The sequence below is a fragment of the Spermophilus citellus genome, assembly GCF_964194105.1.
Source record: "Spermophilus citellus genome assembly, chromosome: 4".
NCBI classification, from domain to species: domain Eukaryota; kingdom Metazoa; phylum Chordata; class Mammalia; order Rodentia; family Sciuridae; genus Spermophilus; species Spermophilus citellus.
Window position 1 is genome coordinate 145,493,356 of NC_138185.1, and position 21,072 is coordinate 145,514,427.

The following is a 21,072-nucleotide window of genomic DNA, read 5'->3' on the forward strand; positions in this document are numbered from 1 at the left end:
ATTTTGTATTTTGAGACAGGGTCTTGCTAAATTACTTCCTGCCTCAGCCTCCTGAGTTGCATTACAGGTGTGTGCTACTGTGTCTAGCCCATGCCATGTTTTTTTTTTTTTTCTTTCTGTTCTTCAAATCTAAATATATAGCCAGGCCCCTTGAGAATGCTTTGATTTGGATATTATTTGTAGGATATAAATGGAAACATTGATATCAACAATTCCCTTCTGCTTCTTGAGAAACAATATTTCCACTGAGTGTAATTTATGTCCTGGGGGGATAAGAATGAGAGAAGAATGGGTAGAGAGAAAAAGAAAAGCTACTGATACTAAAAAGGGGACAAAAATCCCTGGGACCTGTGCTTATGAGAAACCTGGACTCCAGACAGGGACTCCTGGCCTTCCTAACTCCAGTGCACCAAATGTGCTGAAAAGAGAGGATTGGGATAATGGTCTTCTTAACTTAGATGACTGATAAACTCCCTGATGCTTTGGTGCCATAAGATCCCAGGATTTTGGCATAACTGGATAATTTGAGCCTAGTTAATGAGTGAAATGAAATTTATTCAGCTGTTTGGCAGAATGAAATTCAAAGACAGATTTAAGATTATTATTATTATTTTTGGTACTGGGAATTGAAGCACCACTGAGTCACATCCTTAGCCCTTTTTATATTTTATTTAGAGACAGGATCAAGCTAAGTTGCTTAGGGCCTTGCTAAGTTTCTGAGGCCTGCCTTGAATTTGTAATCCTCCTGCCTCAGCCTCCTAAACCACTGGGATTATAGGCATTTGCCACCACATCTGGCCTTCATAGTTTATTACGAGAGATTCTTAGGGAAAGACTGAAATTAGGGGGAAACCAATTAGAATATGTGCAGATTTTTCTGCCCAGACCCTGAAAGCTAAAAGATCCTGGAACAACATATATGAACCTCTGAAAGAAAATGGATGCCAACCAAGAATCTTATATCCAGCAAAATTAAGCTTTAGATTTTTGATGAAATAGAAACCTCCTATGATAAACAAAATAATTTACAACTCAAAAGCCTGTACTACAGAACATCCTCAGCAAAATATTCCATGAAGAGGAATTGAAAAACAATGACGAAAATCAGCAAAGGGAGGTATTACACTAAAGGAAAAATTAATCAAAGGAGAAACAAAGTCAAGTTAAATACCAAAAATAAACAAAAATGGCTGGGACTACAAATCATATCTCAATAACAACTCTGAATGTTAATGGCCTAAACTCACCAGTCAAAACACATAGTCTAGCAGATTTGATAAAAAAAAAAAAAAAAAACCAAACAATATGCTGCCTCCAAGAGACTCATCTCATAGGAAAAGATATCCACAGACTGAAGGTGAAAGGTTGGGAAAAATCATACCACTCACATGGACTGCAGAAGCAAGCAGGGATTTCTATCCTCATATCAAATAAAGTAGACTTAAAGCTAAAGTTAATCAGAATGACATTTCATACTGCTTAAGGGAACTATTCATTAACAAGACATAACAATAACTAATTTATATGCCCTAAACAATGGAGCATCTATGTTCATCAAACAAACTCTTCTCAAGTTCAAGAGTCAAATAGACCACAACATAATAATTCTGGGTGACTTTAACATACCTCTTTCACCACTGGATATATCTTCCAAACAAAAGCTGAATAAAGAAACTGTAGAACTCAATAATATAATCAATAATTTAGACTTAACTAATATATATAGGATATTTTATCTTTCAATGAATGAATACACTTTCTTCTCAGCAGCACATGGATCCTTCTCTAAAATGGACCATATATTATGTCACAAAGCACCTCTCAGCAAATATAAAAAATAGAGATACTACCTTGCATTTTATAATATCATAATGAAATGAAATTAGAAATCAATGATAAAATTAAAAAAAATCTACTCCAACACTTGGAGACTAAATAATATGCTATTGAATGAACAATGGGTTGAAAAAGACATCAAAGAGGAGATTAAAAAAATTTAGAGGTGAATGAGAACACAGATACAATGTATCAAAATCTCCGGGACACTATGAAGGCAGTTCTAAGGGAAAAGTTCATTGCATGGAGTTCATTCCTTAAAAGAAGAAAAAGTCAACAAATAAATGATTTAATATTACCTCTCAAAGCCCTAGAAAACAGAAGAACAAATCAACACCAAAGCAGTAGAAGACAAGAATAATTAAGATCAAAGCTGAAATCAATGAAATTGAAACAAAAGAAACAATTGAAAAAACGAAAAGTTGGCTCTTTGAAAAGATAAATAAAATTGAAAAACCCTTAGTCATGCTAACAAAGGAGAGAGAAAACTCAAATTAAATAACATACAGTATGAAAAAGGAAATATCATGACAGACCTTACAGAATTATAGAAGATAATTAGAAATTATCTTGAAATCTTATACTCCAATAAAATAGAAAATATTGAAGGCATTGACAAATTTCTAGAGTAATATGATTTGCCCAGATTTAATCAGGATCATATACACAGTTTAAACAGATCAATTTCAAGCAATAAAATAGAAGATGCCATCAGAAGCCTACCAATCAAGAAAAGCCCAGGACCAGATAGCTGAGTTCTACAAGACCATTAAAGAAGAACTAATACCAACACTCTTCAATTTATTTTATTTTTTATTTTTTTATCCTTATTTGTTATATATGACAGCAGAATGCATTACAATTCATATTACACATATAGCACAATTTTTTTATATCTCTGGTTGTATCCAAAAATATCTTCACACCATTCATGTTTTCATACATGGACTTAGGATAATGATGTCCATCTCATTCCACCATCTTTTTTACTCCCTTACCCTCTCCCTTCCTCTCCCTCCCCTTTGTCCTAGAGTTTGTCTAATCTTCCCATACTCCCCCTCCCAACCCCACTATGAATCAGTCTCCTTATATCAAATAAAGCATTCAACATTTGGTTTTTAGGGATTGGCTAACTTCACTTAGCATTATTTTCTTCAACTCCATTCATTTACCTGCAAATGCCATGATTTTATTTTCTTTTATTGCTGAGTAATATTCCATTGTGTATATATATATATACCACATTTTCTTTATCCATTCATCTACTGAACGACATCTAGGTTAGTTCCACAGTTTAGCTGCAGTAAACATTGACTTGGCTGTGTCCCTCTAGTATGCTGTTTTTAAGTCTTTTAGGTATGGACAGAGGAGAGGGATAGCTGGGTCAAAAGATGGTTCCATTCCAAGTTTTCCAAGGAATCTCCATACTGCTTTCCATATTGGCTGCACCAATTTGCAGTCCCACCAGCAAAGTTTGAGTGTGCCTTTTTCCCCACATCCTCGCCAACACTTATTGTTGTTTGTCTTCATAATAGCTGCCATTCTGACTGGAGTGAGATGAAATCTTAGAGCAGTTTTGATTTGCATTTCTCTAGTTGCTAGAGATGTTGAACATTTTTTCATATATTGTTGATTAATTGTATATCACCTTCTGAGAAGAGCCTGTTCAGTTCCTTGGCCCATTTATTGATTGGTTTTTTTTTTAATGTTTACCTAAAATAAAAAATAAAAAAAAATAATAAATAATAAATAAATAAATAAATAAATTAAAAAAAAGAGAAAAAACAAGGCAAATGATTTCATGTGGTTCCCTTTGTGTCTTGGTAAGTTCATGTATATCACTCAGTTCTCGGTTGTTTTCATTTATTTTAGGAGTCAATACTACCTTTGAAGTGGCCAACAATTTACTTCTAAGAATAATTTTTTTTCTAAGAGTAAGTTTTTGGGAACAACTTTAGTAAGATATTTTTCAAGAAGATGAGGAAATGCAAATTCAATTCAGCCTGGGATGGAATCTGCTAAGATGTGTTATTGCTGATGGCGGTTAAAACGTAGAGTAATTAATAGAAATCCTTATTGGACAAATTTATAAAGATTGTGGAAAATGTTAGCTGTTTAAAAACTTATGCTTGGGGCTGGGGCTGGGGCTCACTGGTAACACACTTGCCTGGCATGTGTGAGACAGTGGGTTTGATTCTCAGTACCATGTATGAATAAATAAAATAAAAGTCTACCAACAACTGCAAAAATATTTAAAAAATAAAAAAATAAAACTTACGCTTATTCATTATATTACTAATCAGCAGGTTCTTTGCAAAAAAAAAACTTTGAATTCATCATGTGTTTATTGAACCAGCAGCACTAGTGCCAAATTTTATTCATTCTTGAGCCCTTAACATTATTTAGTTCCATGAGTGTTAGTCAGAAATAGAAGCTGAATAGCCTGACCTTTTCTACCACAGAGCAGTTGAATAGTCTAGAAATTTTAAGGTCTTATTGTGATTTTTTTTGAGCTTGGCCTGAGATTGAAAATTAGCTGAGCCAATACGGACTAATTAGTTCTATATAAGAGAAGAGAATGATATACTATAACTAGATTCTAATAAATTGTCTTTGAGACTATCAGATAAAAAAACTAAAATTGTCAGTTCTGTATAAATACATTAAAAGGAGAGAAACAATCAAAGCTGTGAGTTCAATATGAATACCATTAGTAACTCAAGAAACCATAAGAAACTCAATGTGAAACCATCAAAACTCAAGGGGCACATTGCTGATAGAATACCAACTTGAAGAAAGTACATTTATACTTCTGATGTTTTCAGCAGTTTTGCAATGATTTAGATATAGACATGAAGTATTAAAATCATTCAGAGAATTCAGTCTCTGAATAACTCAGGAAGTTTTAGATTTCGATATAGACACGAAGTGTTAAAATTAGAAGGGTTTAAGAGTAAATAATGAGAAAGAGTCACAGTGGCTGTAAACTTGTGTTAAACCAAGGATATCAATCCCTCAAAACTAATAAAATTTCAGGATTTTCTAATAAACAAGGGGAATCATAATACCTCTTTGCTATATATTGCCAGGTAACCAGTACCCCTCTTGTATACCAGTCTCTTTGCTCTTTGATAACAAGCTGTTCTATAATTTTTCTGGTTATGTCTTCTTTTATTAGCACAAGGTGTCCACAGTTATAACCAGGAAACCTTAGCTCTCTTTACAGACCTCAGCCCTCCAGGCAAAAACTCTGCCAAGCCCCTGAATGTGCTGCGCCATTTCAGATTTACATGTCTCTTCATATACCGCTGCGTTCGTCACTGCTCAAAGCTAAGCTGTCACCCAGCTGCTATTTCTTTTTTTCTTTCAATATTTATTTATTTATTTAAGCTGTAGTTGGACACAATACCTTTATTTATTTATTTATTATATGTGCTGATCAAACCCAGGGCCTCACCTGTGGTAGATGAATGTTCTACCACTGAGCCACAAACCCAGCCCCAGCTGTTATCTCCTTAATGAAGCTTCTTTGACTTTTCCAGTCACATTTTATCTTTTCTTGAGCCCTTAACATTATTTAGTTCCATGAATGTTAGTCAGAAATAGAAGCTGAATAGTCTAAACTTATCTAAGGTCAACCTTTTGATGTGCACTTATTACTGTGTTTAAGTATTTCTTTGCCTTTCTCCATCTTCAGACTGAATTCTCTGAATGATTAGATTATGTTCCCTCCATTCCTTGTCTGCCTCCTCCTGTGTTGGCATCATATACACTGGAGCTTAGCACACTAGAATTGAAGTGAGTGTTGTGGAACCTGCAGTCCTCTCACCCTCTACTCCAACATCTTGATCAATGGCCTATAAATATTTAAAAAATGACATTTTGTCAAGAAAACTAAGTAGACACTGAGGGGATCACAATTGAAACAAAATATTCCTCAACCCATAAAAACCTCATAACTATTTGTTTGGCAGAGTAATATTCCCTATAAATAGAGGTAGGAACATTGATGAAAACCCTTAGATAAGTTATCAGATAGATAGGGTAGAGTCAAGAGCAAAGGGTGTTAAGAATTAGATAGGAGGCATCCCCCCAAAACTCATGTGTGAGACAATGCAAGAATTTTCAGAGGTGAAATGATTAGATCACCTAATCCAATTGGGTGTTACCTAATCGGTAGATTAATCCACCCATTAACTGTTATGGTAGTTATGTAGGCAGATAGGGTGTGGCTGGAGGAAGTGGGTTACTGGAATTGTGCCTTTGGGGTTTATATTTGTTTTTGGTGATTGGAGCTCTGTCTCTGCTTCCTGGTTGCCTTTTGTCCTGATCTGCTTTCTTTTACCATACCTTTCATCTATGATGTTCTGCCTTTCCTCCAGTCCAGAGCTATGGAGCTGGCCATCCATGAACTGAACCCCTGAAACTGTGAGCCAAAGAAAACTTTTCCTCTTTTAGCTGTTCCTGTCAGATCTTTTGGTCACAGCAATGTAAAAGCTGATTAAAACAAGGGGCCTTATTTTTTGGTGGCTCTTGTTCTTGAATTTTTCTTGTATTTGCTGAATTCCAGACTATACCCATTCTTATATTTTCTTTTTCTAAAAATATTTTTTAGTTGTTGATGTATCTTTATTTTTTATTTATTTATATGTGGTGCTGAGGATCAAACCCAGTGCCTCGCACATGCTAGGTAAGTGCTCTGCCACTGAGCCACAACCCCAGCCCCTCTTATATTTTCTTAACCTGCCCAAGTGCATTTATCTACAAAATAAATATCCTTTGTATATTTTGTGTCTCTCTTGTATGTGTGTATATGGGAGAAAATAAAGATTTTCATTAAAGAGTAATTAAAAGGTATGTTAATGAACCATAGAACTTTACATTTGCCTTAAGCCCCAAGATAGGAAATAATGTGATAAAACTTATTCATTCTTGAGGGATCCCTGCCCCTAGGTGACCCATTAGCTGCCTTCTCCTATGGCTCTTGGGAAATCAATTTTATTGTATTAGACCATTTCCAGCACAGATTGAAGTCCTATTGGCCTTCCCTGTTCTCTTTGGTTCCACTTTTTACTACCCTCAATATTGCTAATTAGATGCATCTTTTCTACCTCAGAGTAATTTCAAATAGCTCAGTATGTGAGGTGTGATTTTTCTGAAGATGTTGTTATTTCAGATCTGCTAGAGAACAGGTGTGTGAGAAGGATGGGCTGATTATATCCAACTACATCATTGCATTTCGTTGACTAATATTTTTAGTAACTAAGTCACAGTTTGAAATTACCACTGGGTATACAAGAATATACTCAGAGGAGAGAGTTGAGAATAGTAGTTGTGTCAATGGGAAGGTCTGAGGAATACTTTGCAGTAAACAAAAAGGGCTTCAGGTATTTAAAGAAAAAAGCCATGAAATGAGAGCCCGGCCCCAGCCCTGGGGCACACAGGAATGTTAATAATTTAGCTGCATCTACAGGTTAGTTTGGCAGTAAACATCCATTCCAGAGTTGGTATTGGTATTTTGTCTTAGTTGAGGAAGACAACTTCTATGTAGACCAAGCAAATAGATGTATGAAAATCAGGCAGTGTTTGCCAAAGAGGTAGGAATTGCATCCTTTCCTGAGCACACTGACCACTTCAGTCAGATGTTATAAGAAATGACTCATGAGAACAAATCTGAAGTGATTACTGAGGGCAAATATTACTTCTGATTTTCTCAGTTGGACTTTAGTCTTTCTGAAATATTCAAAGAACCTTTATATCCAGTTTGGATCATTTTTGTGTGCAGATCTATTTTTCTTTTTTTTTTCCCCCCAAGAAAATCTACTTTGGCTTCTATTAGGTTTCCACTGCTTTTCTGGGTGAGGGAGATACAGAAAACATATCGCTTCTTCCCTCCAGAGCTCCCACCTTGTGTGGGAGAGAGAAACAGAATGTTGTACTGGGTCACTGCACAGCTAGGGTGGGACAGCTGAGAGGTGGAACTGTAAGGGAGGAACATGCCTTAGGGAAATAGCACATGAGAAAAGTGATGGAAAAAGTGGAGAAATGGTTCCAAATTAAGGGTCTGCCATTTTGTGTCCATCAGGGTTCTGTCAGATGTTTTCTGAGGAGAAAAACTCAGGTCTTGTCTTTATACGAAAAGTCATTTCCTGGGTATGTGAGTAGAGTTTTTTGAAACTGTGAAAATATAAACTAGCTTTAAACTTCTTTTCTGTATTTTCCTAGTTGAGCATGTTAGTCTCCAGTGTCAGAACATAAGGGAGTTTTTATAAATATTCCTTTTTAAATTCTCTTTCATTTTTACTTGATTCTTTTTTATCACTCTCTTTACCTTGTTATTCCCCGTCTCCCCCTTTCCTTCCCTTCCCTTCCTATTTCCTCCCTCCCTTTCTTCCTTCCTTCCACTAGGAATTGAAGGATGGGGGTACTTAACCATGGAACCACATCCCCAGTCCTTTTTATTTTTTTTATTTTGACACAGGGCCTCACTAAGTTGCTTAGGGCCTCCTAAGTTGCTGATGCTGGCTTTGAACTTGCAATCTTCTGCCTTAGCCTCCAGAGCTAAATTGGGATTACAGGCATGTGCCACTGTGCCTGGCTCTTTGCCTATTTCTTGCTCTTTCTCCCAATTTCCCTTTTCTCCTTTACTTCACATTTTCTTTCTTCTCTTCGAATGTCTCTTTAGCTTCATCCTTTAACTTGTTTGATAGAATCACTCCAAATTGCAAAAGAATTTGAATTATTTTAGAAAATACATATTGACTTCCCAGAACCGACAACTCTGCCCTCTGGAAATGTCGTAGGATGTGAAGACAAAGGCAGAGATGATACTACAGGAGACTTGTCTTCCAGCACTTGGAAACAGGACATAAGGCTGCACACGCACCTCCATGCTAAAGTTAAAGAGGCTGTGACCAGGACAGAGTGCTGTGGGAAGGGAAGGGACAAGATACTTTTCCCAGCTAAGAGACATGGGGAGGTCTTGTGAGTTGGGTAGCTTTGAAATGTGAAAAATGGGCAACATTTCAGAAGAGATGGGCATTTTGTGAAGAAGAGTATTTTACTCTGTATGAGGAAGGAATAATTTCAGCAAAAGAAGAAAAGGCAAATTTTGGAGATGGTGAAGGCACGATTTTGCTGAAGAGGAGAGTGAGTGCTGGGCCCCAAACCCAGAGGACCTTCAGGGTATGGGCTTTACCAGTGGGAACAGTCAGCCCTGTGAAGTGATTTCAGCAGCAGAAAGACATAACTCATGGTTTTAGGATCTTAATCTACCATGAAGTAGGCTGAGCGGGTAGAGACGGGGAAATGGGAATGCTTTATATTTGGCATAACCTTATTTCCCACTTCTGTTGGGTTAATTGTAGCTATGAATCACTTGGAAATTCTAATCTACTTGTTAATTCCATATTTCTCAGTTATGGGTATTGCCTCTCTTTTGAGATCTCACTTCATCCCTACCAAATTCCAGAAAAATAATGTAAAATTTGATTTTAATTATTTCTTAAATATTCAAAATTATTATCTTTTCCTTGGCTTTTGGATTTTTCTACTTATTTGACAGCAACATAATCAAATAAAAAAAAAAGGGGACAGTAATAGGTAGTGATTATTTTGTTTATCTGATTGAAAGTCTAAAGTATGTAATTTATTGACATCTGAATTTAAGACTGACCTTTTAATTTCCTGTTACAGTCAAAATTAATCTCTTACTAGTCTAGTGTTTTTTTTTTTTTTGCTACAACAAAATTTCTTAATTTATTTAACTTTTCTTTACGTCTTCATATCTTTTTCTCATTTTCCTCTCTAGATTCAGAGCAATTTATAGCCCTCTTATTTTGTAAGGCTAACTCTTCCTCTTCTCCTCTTCCTCCTTCTTTTTTATTTTTTATTATTTATTTTTTAGTTGCAGTTGGACACAATACCTTTATTTCACTTATTTATTTTTGTGTGGTGCTGAGGATTGAACCCATGGTCTCCCATGTGCAAGATGAGTGCTCTACTGCTGAGCCACAACCCCAGCCCCTCTTTCTTATTTTCTTTCTCTCTCTCCCTTTTGGTGGGGGGTGTTGAAATCAAACTCAGGGCTTACCATTCTATTCAAGTGCTCTACCACTGAGATACACCCCCTGACTCTTCATATCTTTACTTTTATTTTTATCCATTTCTGGTAGTCCAGAACCTCATGATCAGTTACCTCTGACTCATGCTCTTTCCTATTCTCCTTACATGGCTCATATGAAATGCTGAATTCTCCTATTTATCTAGTAGTTAAAAAAAGTCATTTTGGGGACACTATTTCTGTATAATTCTCCATCCTTTTGTTTTTAATTGTATGGCCTCAATAGATTAACTTTATTAACAATCAACCTTTCCTTAATGCTGGGTATTCTGAGTTCTTCTCACCATCCTTTATTTATTAATTTATCTCATAACTATTTGTTGAACATGTATAATGTATTAGATATGTTTGGGGCACTGGTTACATTGGTGAATAATTCCCATAAAATTGTTGTGTTCCAAATACCTATTTCCTTATTAATAGTATCATACACACTGTTAACCCTGGTTGTTTTTGACCCCAATGTGACATTCTCCACCTTTTTTTTTGGTACTGGGGATTTATCCCAGGGTTGCTTTACCATTGAGCTAAGTCCTCAGCCCTTTTTATTTATTTCTTTTATTTAGAGACACGGTTTTGAAAAGTTGCTTAGGATTTCTCTAAATTGCTGAGGCTGGCCTTGAATTCACAATCCTCCTGCCTCAGGCTCTCAAATTGCTGGGATTATAGGTGTGCACCACAGCAACAGGCACTTTTCACTTCCTTGAAATGGTCTTGTACCTTGGCTTCTGGGGTACTGAGCTCTCCTGGCTCTTTCATAACTTTTCTCTGTGTGCATAACTAATTTTGTTTATTCTTCCCAGCCTCTAAGTCTTGAGCTTTTCCCCTTGTGCATTTGACCTTTTTTTGGATACATAATTCCTTGTGATTTAAATGATCCCATTGCCCAGATGAAGTCTAAGTTACTTCTCTAGCCCTAGTCTCCTTCTAAAACACTACTTTACCTAATATAAAGCCTTTCTGGACTCAAAACCCCCAGAAGACTCTTCCTCAACGGAGGACACTCGCATCCTTTTGCAATCTTTTACATTTTATTTCTTATGTCCCTCCTGTGCAAACTTGCATTGACGTCCAGAAAGTCACTGTCCTTCCTGCTAAAGATCTAGTATTTACCTCTTGCCTCTATACCTTGTTACTTGTGGTTTTCTTTCTCTGGAATCTCTACAGCCATCTTCTCTTCCTTTTAGTTTTATTTTTAATTGAGAAATATGTTCTATGTCCAAAGAAAATCTAAAACATGTATGGTATACCTGTAATCCCAGGAGTTTGGGAGACTTCGGAAGGAGGATCATGAGTTCAAAGCCAGCCTCAGCAACAGCGAGGTGCTAGGCAACTCAGTGAGAACCTGTGTCTAAATAAAATACAAAATAGGGTTGGGGATATGGCTCAGTGGCCACGTGTTCCGAGTTCAATCCCAGGTACCTCCCCCCCAAATAAATAAATAAATGAATAAACAAAAAATAAGTAAATAAAATTCTGTGCACTCACCACATTAGGTTCAAAGATAGAATATTTCTAAGTACCTTGGAAAGCCTCTGTATTTTTTTTTAATTTAAATTCCCCTCCTTTCCTTCTGTAGTTAGCTATCATTTAATTTTTTCTTGCCTTTTCTTTTTACCATAGATGTGTGCAAAGTAGACCAAAAAAAAAAAAAAAAAAAAACAACAACCAAAAATCTTTGTTTAAAGATGCATGCTCATATATATCAAGAACAAATTTAAAAAAAAGAGAGAGAAAAAGAAAAAAAAAAGATGCATGCTACTGGAAACTGGTACTTGCACATTCACATTTCACTTAAAACTTCACGTGCTGAGATCAGAATCCATCATCTCCTGCCCTCCCTGCCACCCTGATCTCCCTTCAAAAAGGATGTGCTGCAAAATGGAGGGGTGTGCCATCAGCAGCTGGCTCCTAGCTATTAGCTACTCTGGATCTGCTTTAGGGGCAGAGAGCCCTGAAGTCATCTACCCCAGAGTAGCCCACCTGGGGTGGGAGTGAAAGGATGGGGATAAATGCCTGGCAATTTCAACCCTACATGGGATCATTTGGTGGAGAAAAGCTTGGTACAGATCTCTGTCTGGCAGAGGCCTTGTGGGGTCTGTGTTGCAATTAGAGGCCTTCCTTTGCTCGGTCCTACTTTGCTGTCTTTTCTTCTAAAGTGCTGACTCCCTAACAAACATTGATACCCCAAACTCCACCTTAGTGCTAATTTAAGGGAAACCCAAATGGCTACCTTCTCTCTTTTCCATTCTCTTTAACAAAGTCAGTTTTGTCAAATTTACCTCTGTTTCCATGAATGTAGTGACCTGGAAATTTTTTTTTTTCTCTTTGTCTTGGTTAAATTTAGTATGGACATTATATTAGTCTCATAAAATAAGGCAGGGGATAAAGTTTTCTTTTTTCCATACAATTTATGTAGAGTTGTAATTCCTTATTTATTCTTTGAATCTTTGATATATCTTGTCATTAGAACTGAAGTTCTATTGTGGGACTTATTTTAAAATTACTGATTAGATTCTTAAATACAGTTATAGGATTATTTGCTTTCCTATTTTATTAATTGTGGTCTCGGTAGACAACAACACAGTCAAATTAAATAATAGGGGAAGATTATTAATAAAGGGACTATTTAAGAAGTGATTATTTAAACCAGGTGTGGTGGTGCGTGCCTATAATCCTACTGATTTGAAAGGTTGAGGTAGGATTGCAAGTTCAAGGCCAGTTTGGGCAACCTACACCACGTCTCAAAATAAAAACAAAAAGGACTGGGGATGTAACTCAGTATGAGAAGTGCTTCTGGGCTCAATTCCCAGTGCAAAAAAAAAAAAAAAAAAAAAAAAAGTGACTATTTAAGAAGGTGGGATAGGATTAAGGGAATCTGGTAGGGACTAGAGAAGCACACCAGGTGGTTGCTGGAAACTTCGAAGAAAGTTCTAGATGTAGAGGAGGGCTATCCTATTGGAGAGAACTATAGCCACTCCACCCTGAGATGTGGCTGGGCCTAAATCAGGAACTCAATATCCTTCTCTTTCTCTCTTTCTTCCTGGCCTCCCCCTCTTTCCTCAGTGCCTCCTATTAACCAAAACCAATAAACAGCACGAGTGTAAGAGAGACCAACTCATGCAGCCCTTGAAGGTCACCTCGGGAGTACAGAGCAGAGTGGGGAAAAGGACAGTGCATCCAAACATCCAGCAGAGTCATTTTTGGTAAGTTGTATTTTTCTAGATATTTGCTCATGTAATCCAATTTTTAAAGTATGCTGACATAAAGTTGTTCCTTATAGTCTCATTATGCTTTTAATGTCTGTAACATCTTTACTTATGTTCCTCTTTAATATTTAATGTTAGTCCTATGTGTCATCTCTCTTTTTTCCCCAATGGGTCTTATCAGAGGCTTATCAATTTTATCTTTACAAAAAATCTATGGCTTTGTTGATTATTTATTGTGCATTTTGTTATTTTATTAAATTATAATTTTTTAAATTATTTTTTCTTTCTTTTTTTAATTTTCATGGTACTAAGTATTAAATGCAAGGACTTAGCATGGTAGACAAGTGCTCTACCAGTGAATTACATCCCCAGTTTTCTTTATTCTTTATGTTTGTCTTGATTTAGGACTTTGTATATGCTGAGCATACTGCTCTACCACCAAGCTACATATTCAGCCCTTTGTTTACTAAATTTAATTTAAAAATTAATTTTAAGCCTTTTTTCTTTCTCTGATATGACCAGTTAAAACAAATATTTGCCTCTAAATAATGCTTTAGCTGCATCCTATAAGACTATATGTGTGTGTGTGTGTGTGTGTGTGTGTGTGTGTGTGTGTGTGTGTTCAGTGATGGGGACTGAATCTAGGACCTTGCACATGCTAGGCAAATACTCTATATCTCCAGCCTATGGTATATAATATTTTTATAACTCAGTTTAAATGTTTTCTAATTTCTGTTGTGAGTTATTTAAAAATGTATTTTTCAACTTCCAAACATGGAGATTTTCTAGTTATTTTGGTTAGTGGTTCTACCTTGTGCATTACAGCTGGAATGTGGCAACAATATTTTGAAGTTTGTTAAGATTTGCTTTATATGAGAGTATAGTATATAGTAAATTTTTGTAATGCTCCACACATGCTCGAGCAGAATGTATTTGTGCATGTAATGGGGAGAGGAAACTATTATAATTTAATTAGATTAATCAGGTTATTCAAACCTTCTTTATGTTGATTGATATTTTATGTCTTATTGTTCACTAAAAGAAGTGAATAAATTTAGCTGGACATCTTGTTTTTTATGTGCTAAACATGACAATCCTAACTGCATTGTATTATTTCCTAGGTATGTTTTCTTTAGTTAATACTGTTATGCTTTATTGGAAAATGTAAATTTGTGGACAAGCACCTTCCATCAATTTTGGAAAGTTTTTAGGCATTATTTCTTCAAAATTGCCTCTGCTCTAGAAGTTCAGTTAGATTTATGTTAAGCTTCTTCATATGTTTCTGTGTCTCTTATCTTTTGTTTGCCAACTCTGTTTTCTGTGTTACATCTTCAAATATGACTTCTAATTATAAATCCTATCTTTGACTATATCTTCTATGCTGTCATTTCTCTTTGGAATTCTGAATTTTAATATTTTATTTTAAATTTCTAGGAGCTTTATTTGATTTTTTTTGTATTTTTTCAGTCTTTAAATTTTCTTGTTTGTTGTTTTTATTTTCACTTTGTATTTCTTTCTTTTTTTTTTAAATTTTTTTTAAAGAACAGTTTTTTTTAAGAGAGAGGGAGAGAGAGAGAGAGAGAGAATTTTTAATATTTATTTTTTAGTTCTCGGCGGACACAACATCTTTGTTGGTATGTGGTGCTGAGGATCGAACCCGGGCCGCACGCACGCCAGGCGATCGCGCTACCGCTTGAGCCACATCCCCAGCCCTATTTATTTCTTTTTGAGATATGGTTTCCCTATGCTGTTCAGGCTGCCCTTGAACTCAGGATCTTTCTGCCTCAACCTCTCTACTAGCAGGGAATATAGAGTATGGCACCGTGCCTGGCTCACTTTGTATTTATTAATTTATTTGTCACTGAGAATTGAAACCAAAGGCAGTTAACCATTGAGTCACATACCAACCCTTTGTATTTTTTATTTTGAGACGAGGTCTTGCTAAATTGTTGAATTGCTGAGGCTGGCTTTGAACTCATGATCTTCCTGCCTCAGCCTCCCAGTAGTTAGGATTACAGGTGTGTGCCACCATGCCTGGCAAGATCTTTCTAATATTTTAAGACTTTGTGGGGATTTGTTTTCTCTTCTACTAGTTTTTGCTATGGTTCTTATTTTTTTTTAAATGAAGTGATGTGTTTATGAACTCATGTTTTTCCTCTGGAACTTTATAGGACTTATTTGAGGCCTTGGATGAAGATCAAGATTCAAGACATATACGTTTTTCCTTACAAGCTCCTTGGGGTGTAAGGTGGGTGGGTTTTCCTAGTTTACCTTTCAAGAAGTAAGGCCTTAAAAATAAAAGAAAAAAGACAAAAGAAGTGAGGCCTTTAGGAGTCCAAAATTTATTGGGGCCGATTCCCATAATAGACTCCCACTTTAATTGGATGCTGGCCTTTTATTCTTTAAAAAATTATTATTTGTTATTATTTTGGTACTAGGGATTGAATCCAGGGGAGCTTAACTGTGGGAGGCTATCCTTGCATGTGATTTGAGTTACCTCCCTGGCTGGGTGAGAGGCACTTAGACACAGCTGTGTTAGAGCTATTCCCCACCCTTCTCCAGGTCCGAGGGCTTGTCTGTGCAGAGGTGTGTCTGGCCACTTCCCCAAAAACCCAATCGTCGCCCCTGACCTTGGGATGCTGCCCCTCTTAACCTTCATTGGATGGGATTTTCCCTTGAATTTTTTTGGTTCCCCAATAAAAGCCCACTCCTTGGCGTGTTCTTTCACTAGTCTCTTTTGTAAACCTCACTATGGCATCAGGTGGCTGGAGGTGGGAGCTAGCAGAAGCCATCCCGGAGCTGGTATTAAAGGTAATGAGAGTCTTGTCTCTTTAATTTAAAACTCCCTAGCAATTACTCATGAATCGAACCTTCTTTCATGAAGCCAGAGCTGGTCACGTGGCAGACTTAACCACTGAGACACATCCCCAGCCCTTTTTTGTATTTTACCTAGAGTCTCTCTAAATTGCTAAGAGCCTTGCTAATTGCTGAGGATGGCTTTGAATTTGCAATCTTCCTGCCTCTGCCTCCTGAGCTGTTGGGATTACAGGCGTGAGCCACTGTGCCTGGCTTGGGCTTTTATTCTTGATCCTGGAATTCTGCTAGACTGTGTAAATATAAGCTCAGATTCACTTTATTTGCCCTAAGGCTTTAATAATGTCAAAAGTCAGGTTCTGTACTCTATTTGAGTTCCAAACTTTACTGAGGTTTTGACATTAGTACTGTTTGTGTGTCTGTGTGTGTGTGTGTGTGTGTAAATTTTAAAAACCATTTACCTTTATGTTTAAGAAGACAAATAATTCAATCTTTTTTTTTTTTTTTGTTTTGTTTTTTGTTCCTGGGGATTGAACACAGGGGCGCTTAACCTCTGAGCCACATCCCCAGCCCTTTATTATATTTTATTAGACACAGGGTCTCCCTCAGTTGCTTAGTGCCTCACTAAGTTGCTGAGGCTTACTTTGAACTCACAATCCTCCTGCGTCAGCCTCCAGAATCACTGGGATTATAGGTAAGCACCACTGTCCCCAGTTCATGATGAACTTTAGAAGGACCTAGGTAGTTTGCTCATAAAAGGATGACCTTGATGGATAGATATGAGAGATAATTTCACATATTTGAAAGTCCAGTGTATAAGAGATGAATTTATTAATTCTGCATGACTTCAAATGACAAAACTGGGATCAATGATTAGAAGTTAAAGAAAACACTGCTTCTCATTAAATAGAAGAATTTCATAATATGAATATTCAAGAGGAGCTAACTTGTTCTTTATCCGTGGAATTATTCATTGATGACCACTTGTAAAGAATCCTACAGAGGAAGTTTCTGTTTACCAAGAACCAGTACAATTCTTGCTTCTGTGAACTCCAGTGGTTCAGGGTTTGACCCTTCATGTGTTTCACTGTGTGTTAATGTTTATTTTTGACCTGTTTCTTCAGATTCTAAATTATGGCTCATGTAATTAGGAACCTTGCTTTAGGGATGTAGCTCAGTGGTAGAGAACTTGCCTAGCATGTGTGAGGCCCAGAGTTTAGTTCCTAGTGTCACAAAAAGGAAACAACCCCCCATATCAAACCCAAACTAAAAATCCAAACAAAACACGCCCCCCAAACCTAAACAATTCCCCTAGGGGGGAGGGGGAACACAAGCCTCACTTTATGTTTGTTTCTTTACTTGCATGATATTGTGCCCAGAGCAGATATTTTTGCATGTAGTTGTTAATGGTTGTTTTCAGTGTATTACAATTTTGTTTTATTTCATATTTGTAACTCCAAACACTTTTTAGGAGAGATGTGTTAGATTTGTTGAGGTAAATGATTACTGTAGAGTAAAAATCAAATTTCAAAGAATGGGAATAGTTTCCTTCAGAAAGAAAAAGAAGCCTATGATCCTAGCTACTTGGAAAGCTGAGGCAGGAGAATCACAAATTCAAGGCCAGTCTGGGAAATGTAGTAAGAACTTGTCTTAAAATAAAATAAAAATGGGCTGTGATTGTAGTTCAGTGGTAGAATGCTTGCCTAGCATCTGTGAGACCCTAGGATCTATCCCTAGCACCACCAAAACAAACTAACAACATTAAAAAAAAAGGAGTAAAAAACTGGTAAGTCAATTTAATGAAGCAAAATGATTTTGGCTTACTACTGAAATCCCAAGTGACCAAATGAAAAGACAAGTTAATTTATCCATCTATCCATTTATCCTGCTGTTCATCATATAACCCAACTATCCAGCCATCCACTAAACAACGTTTATTAAGAGCTTTCTGTCTATGAGACATATTGTTCAACACAAATATCTTCTATGTTGTTAAAATACTTTTGCGGGATCACTGAGAACTTCATGTCCAAAGGGTAGTAAATAAACTGCTTTTCTTTTTCTTTTTTATTATAACACTTAGATTAATTTCTGAGTACTCTAGCTGGCTAGCTCAAAACTTAAATCAACTTTCACATGTTTTAGGATTAGTCTTGAAAGGGAAATCATATTACTCTTCTGATTTGGTTTATATATGGCAAAATATTTGGAATCACATATAAAATACACCTTACTATTCAGACTCAAGATTTGAGTTCCAATCCACCATGGGGATGTTCAGATTATCACTAGACTAATTCTTTTTTTTTTATTGGTTGTTCAAAACATTACATAGTTCTTGATATATCATATTTCACACTTTGATTCAAGTGGGTTATGAACTCCCATTTTTACCCCGTATACAGATTGCAGAGTCACATCAGTTACACTTCCATTGATTTACATGTTGACATACTCATGTCTGTTGTATTCTGCTGCCTTTCCTATCCTCTACTATCCTAGACTAATTCTTGATCCCAGAGAAATCCCCATATACCTGGAACAGGGAGAAAGAGAGGTTAACTCCCAAATTCTTTAGCATTTAGAAGTTTCGGGGGCTTTCCATATAACATAATACTTGGTACTTTTGTTTTGCTTTTGTCCTAAAACTCTATTGAAATTATTTTTTGCAATCCCTCATTTGAAATAGCTCCCTGATGCTGCAGGGGAACTAATGGTTAAATTTTAGAGAGTCAGTAATCATGAGGGAAGTTGGTGGAAGATACGGTGGTAAGAGGAATAGAAGATTTAGAGCCTTTGCTAGATCTATTTCAGTGCTATTGTGGTCATAGTGCAAAAGAGATGGTAACTATTTTTCAAAATGTATTCATTTTCTCTCTTTTATTTGGTCATTAACTTTATTTTGTCATTTTTTCTTATTTTTAATTGACACATAGCCAGTGTGGTGACTTTCATTGCTCTAACTTGGCTAGGCTGAGCTATATTCCTCAGAATTCCTCTTTTAAAATATGTTTCCAGTGGGAATGGGCTCAGGAGAGATTCTTTTGTAAGATTTGGAATTTTTTCTAGTTTCTCTCATTGGTGTGAGGCAGTGAATGGGGCTGCAACTGCCACATGTTCCTTGGGATCCTCCTTTAGGTCCATGGACTCATGGACCATGTGTGTGTTTATTCCTGTGACAAATGACCTTGGCTTCTACAGTACACCCATGCTGTCAAGGTTAGAGACAATGAGATCTGATACTAGTTTCTATCTTGTGGACTCTAGCTCTTGCTTGTGGGTTCTAGATTATCATTACTCTCCCCAGCTTTATACCCATGTTCCCATCCTGGATGCCTCCTTGTAGCCTTCCAGCTATAACATTAAATAAAAAGATGATGGACTCACCCATTGTAGAACCAGCTTTCATGGTTATGTAAGGTCAACTTCCTGTGACAAATCTCATAGCACATTATTTCCTAGGGGTTTTGTTGCTGTCATGGAACCCGAAAATGATTTATCCAGTAATTCTACTTTCTTATTTCTTTTGTTCTTTCAGGCAAATTTGGAGCCCCAAGGTAACTGAGACCATGAAGGGAGGAAATTATTCGATGGTATCTGAGATTGTGTTGGTGGGACTCACCAGTTCTTTGGAGTTACAACTTGCCCTTTTTCTGGTTTTCTCTACATTCTATATGGCAGGTATTTTAGGAAATGTCTTCATCATGCTCACAGTGATCTCTGACTCACATTTACACTCCCCCATGTACTTCTTATTGGCCAACCTCTCCTTTCTTGACATGTGGATTTCCTCCGTTACAGTTCCCAAGATGATTTCTGATCTTTTCAAGGACAGAAAAGTCATTTCTTTCCAAGGCTGCATTGCTCAGATGTTCTTTATTCATGTCTTTGGAGGAACTGAGATGGTGCTGCTCATAACCATGGCCCTTGACCGATACATAGCTATATGTAGGCCTCTCCATTACCTGACCCTCATGAGCTTCAGAACGTGCAGTTTACTCTTGGTGGTGGCCTGGACCACTGGAATCATCCACTCATTGATCCAAATAGTATTTGTTGTAAAACTACCATTCTGTGGCCCCAATGAAGTGGACAGCTTTTACTGTGATCTCCCTCGATTTATTAAGCTTGCTTGCACAGTCACCTACAGACTGGAGTTCTTAGTCACTGCCAATAGTGGCTTCATCTCTCTGGGAACTTTTCTCATCTTGATTATCTCCTATATTTTCATCTTGGTCACTGTTAGGCAGCATTCGTCAGGTGGCTTGTCCAAGGCTGTCTCTACACTGTCAGCTCACATCACAGTGGTGGTCTTATTTTTTGGTCCGTGTATCTTTGTGTATTCATGTCCATTTCTCACAGCGCCTGTGGATAAATTCCTTGCCATTTTTGATGTATTAATTACTCCATTTCTGAACCCTGTCATCTATACTTTAAGGAACAAAGAGATGAAGGTGGCAATGAGGAGAATATTCTGCCAGTTGTTGACTCCCCAGAAGTTATTTTAAATGATTGTTTTTCAGGAAAAATGTATCTGTAACATTTCCTGTCCATGTTATAGACAAGAATTCAAAGAAACATAGCATAATGGATACTTTGCTTATAAATTCTATTACCCACATGAAGGATTTTCTTGATGTGTGTTTTCTTGCACATAAACAAGGAAGGTACGTTATTCTTTCTTATGGGATGTGTTGGAATAAAAAGTATTAAAATAGAACTGTGTCCACAATTTTCCCAAATGTCCTTGATAAAGAGGATTCTGGATTGGTCAGTTATATCCTATTCAGCATTTGAGCAGATTCCTCCTTTCTCATATTGATTTAAGGGGCTTTATGATGCATGATATTTAAATATTTAAGGAGGTATTTCTTTTATCCTTCAGTGTATGATGCCCTTTAATTAACAAAAATAAAGTCATTTTTATTTAATTTTTTTTTATTCACAATGTCAACCTAAGTAGGGTCACAACATTATGGGCTTGTTAATTTTAGTTAATGCATACAGTAACTATAAACTAACCCTTATAATTACTCTAGTCCTGTCAAAAGTTGTGTCGTAGAAGCATCACAGTATTTGAAAAATGGGGGT

At 36.6% G+C, this 21,072-nt stretch overlaps 1 protein-coding gene across 1 annotated transcript; it reads left to right on the plus strand.

Moving 5' to 3' along the window:
* Positions 1-19,550: 19,550 nt before the first annotated feature.
* On the plus strand, positions 19,551-20,489 carry LOC308646197 (olfactory receptor 4F21-like; the record flags this gene model as incomplete). The annotated part of the gene is made up of 1 exon (XM_081288864.1): positions 19,551-20,489. One exon carries the CDS (start codon positions 19,551-19,553, stop codon positions 20,487-20,489), a length of 939 nt encoding a protein of 312 aa, XP_081144990.1.
* Between the last annotated feature and the right edge of the window lie 583 nt (positions 20,490-21,072).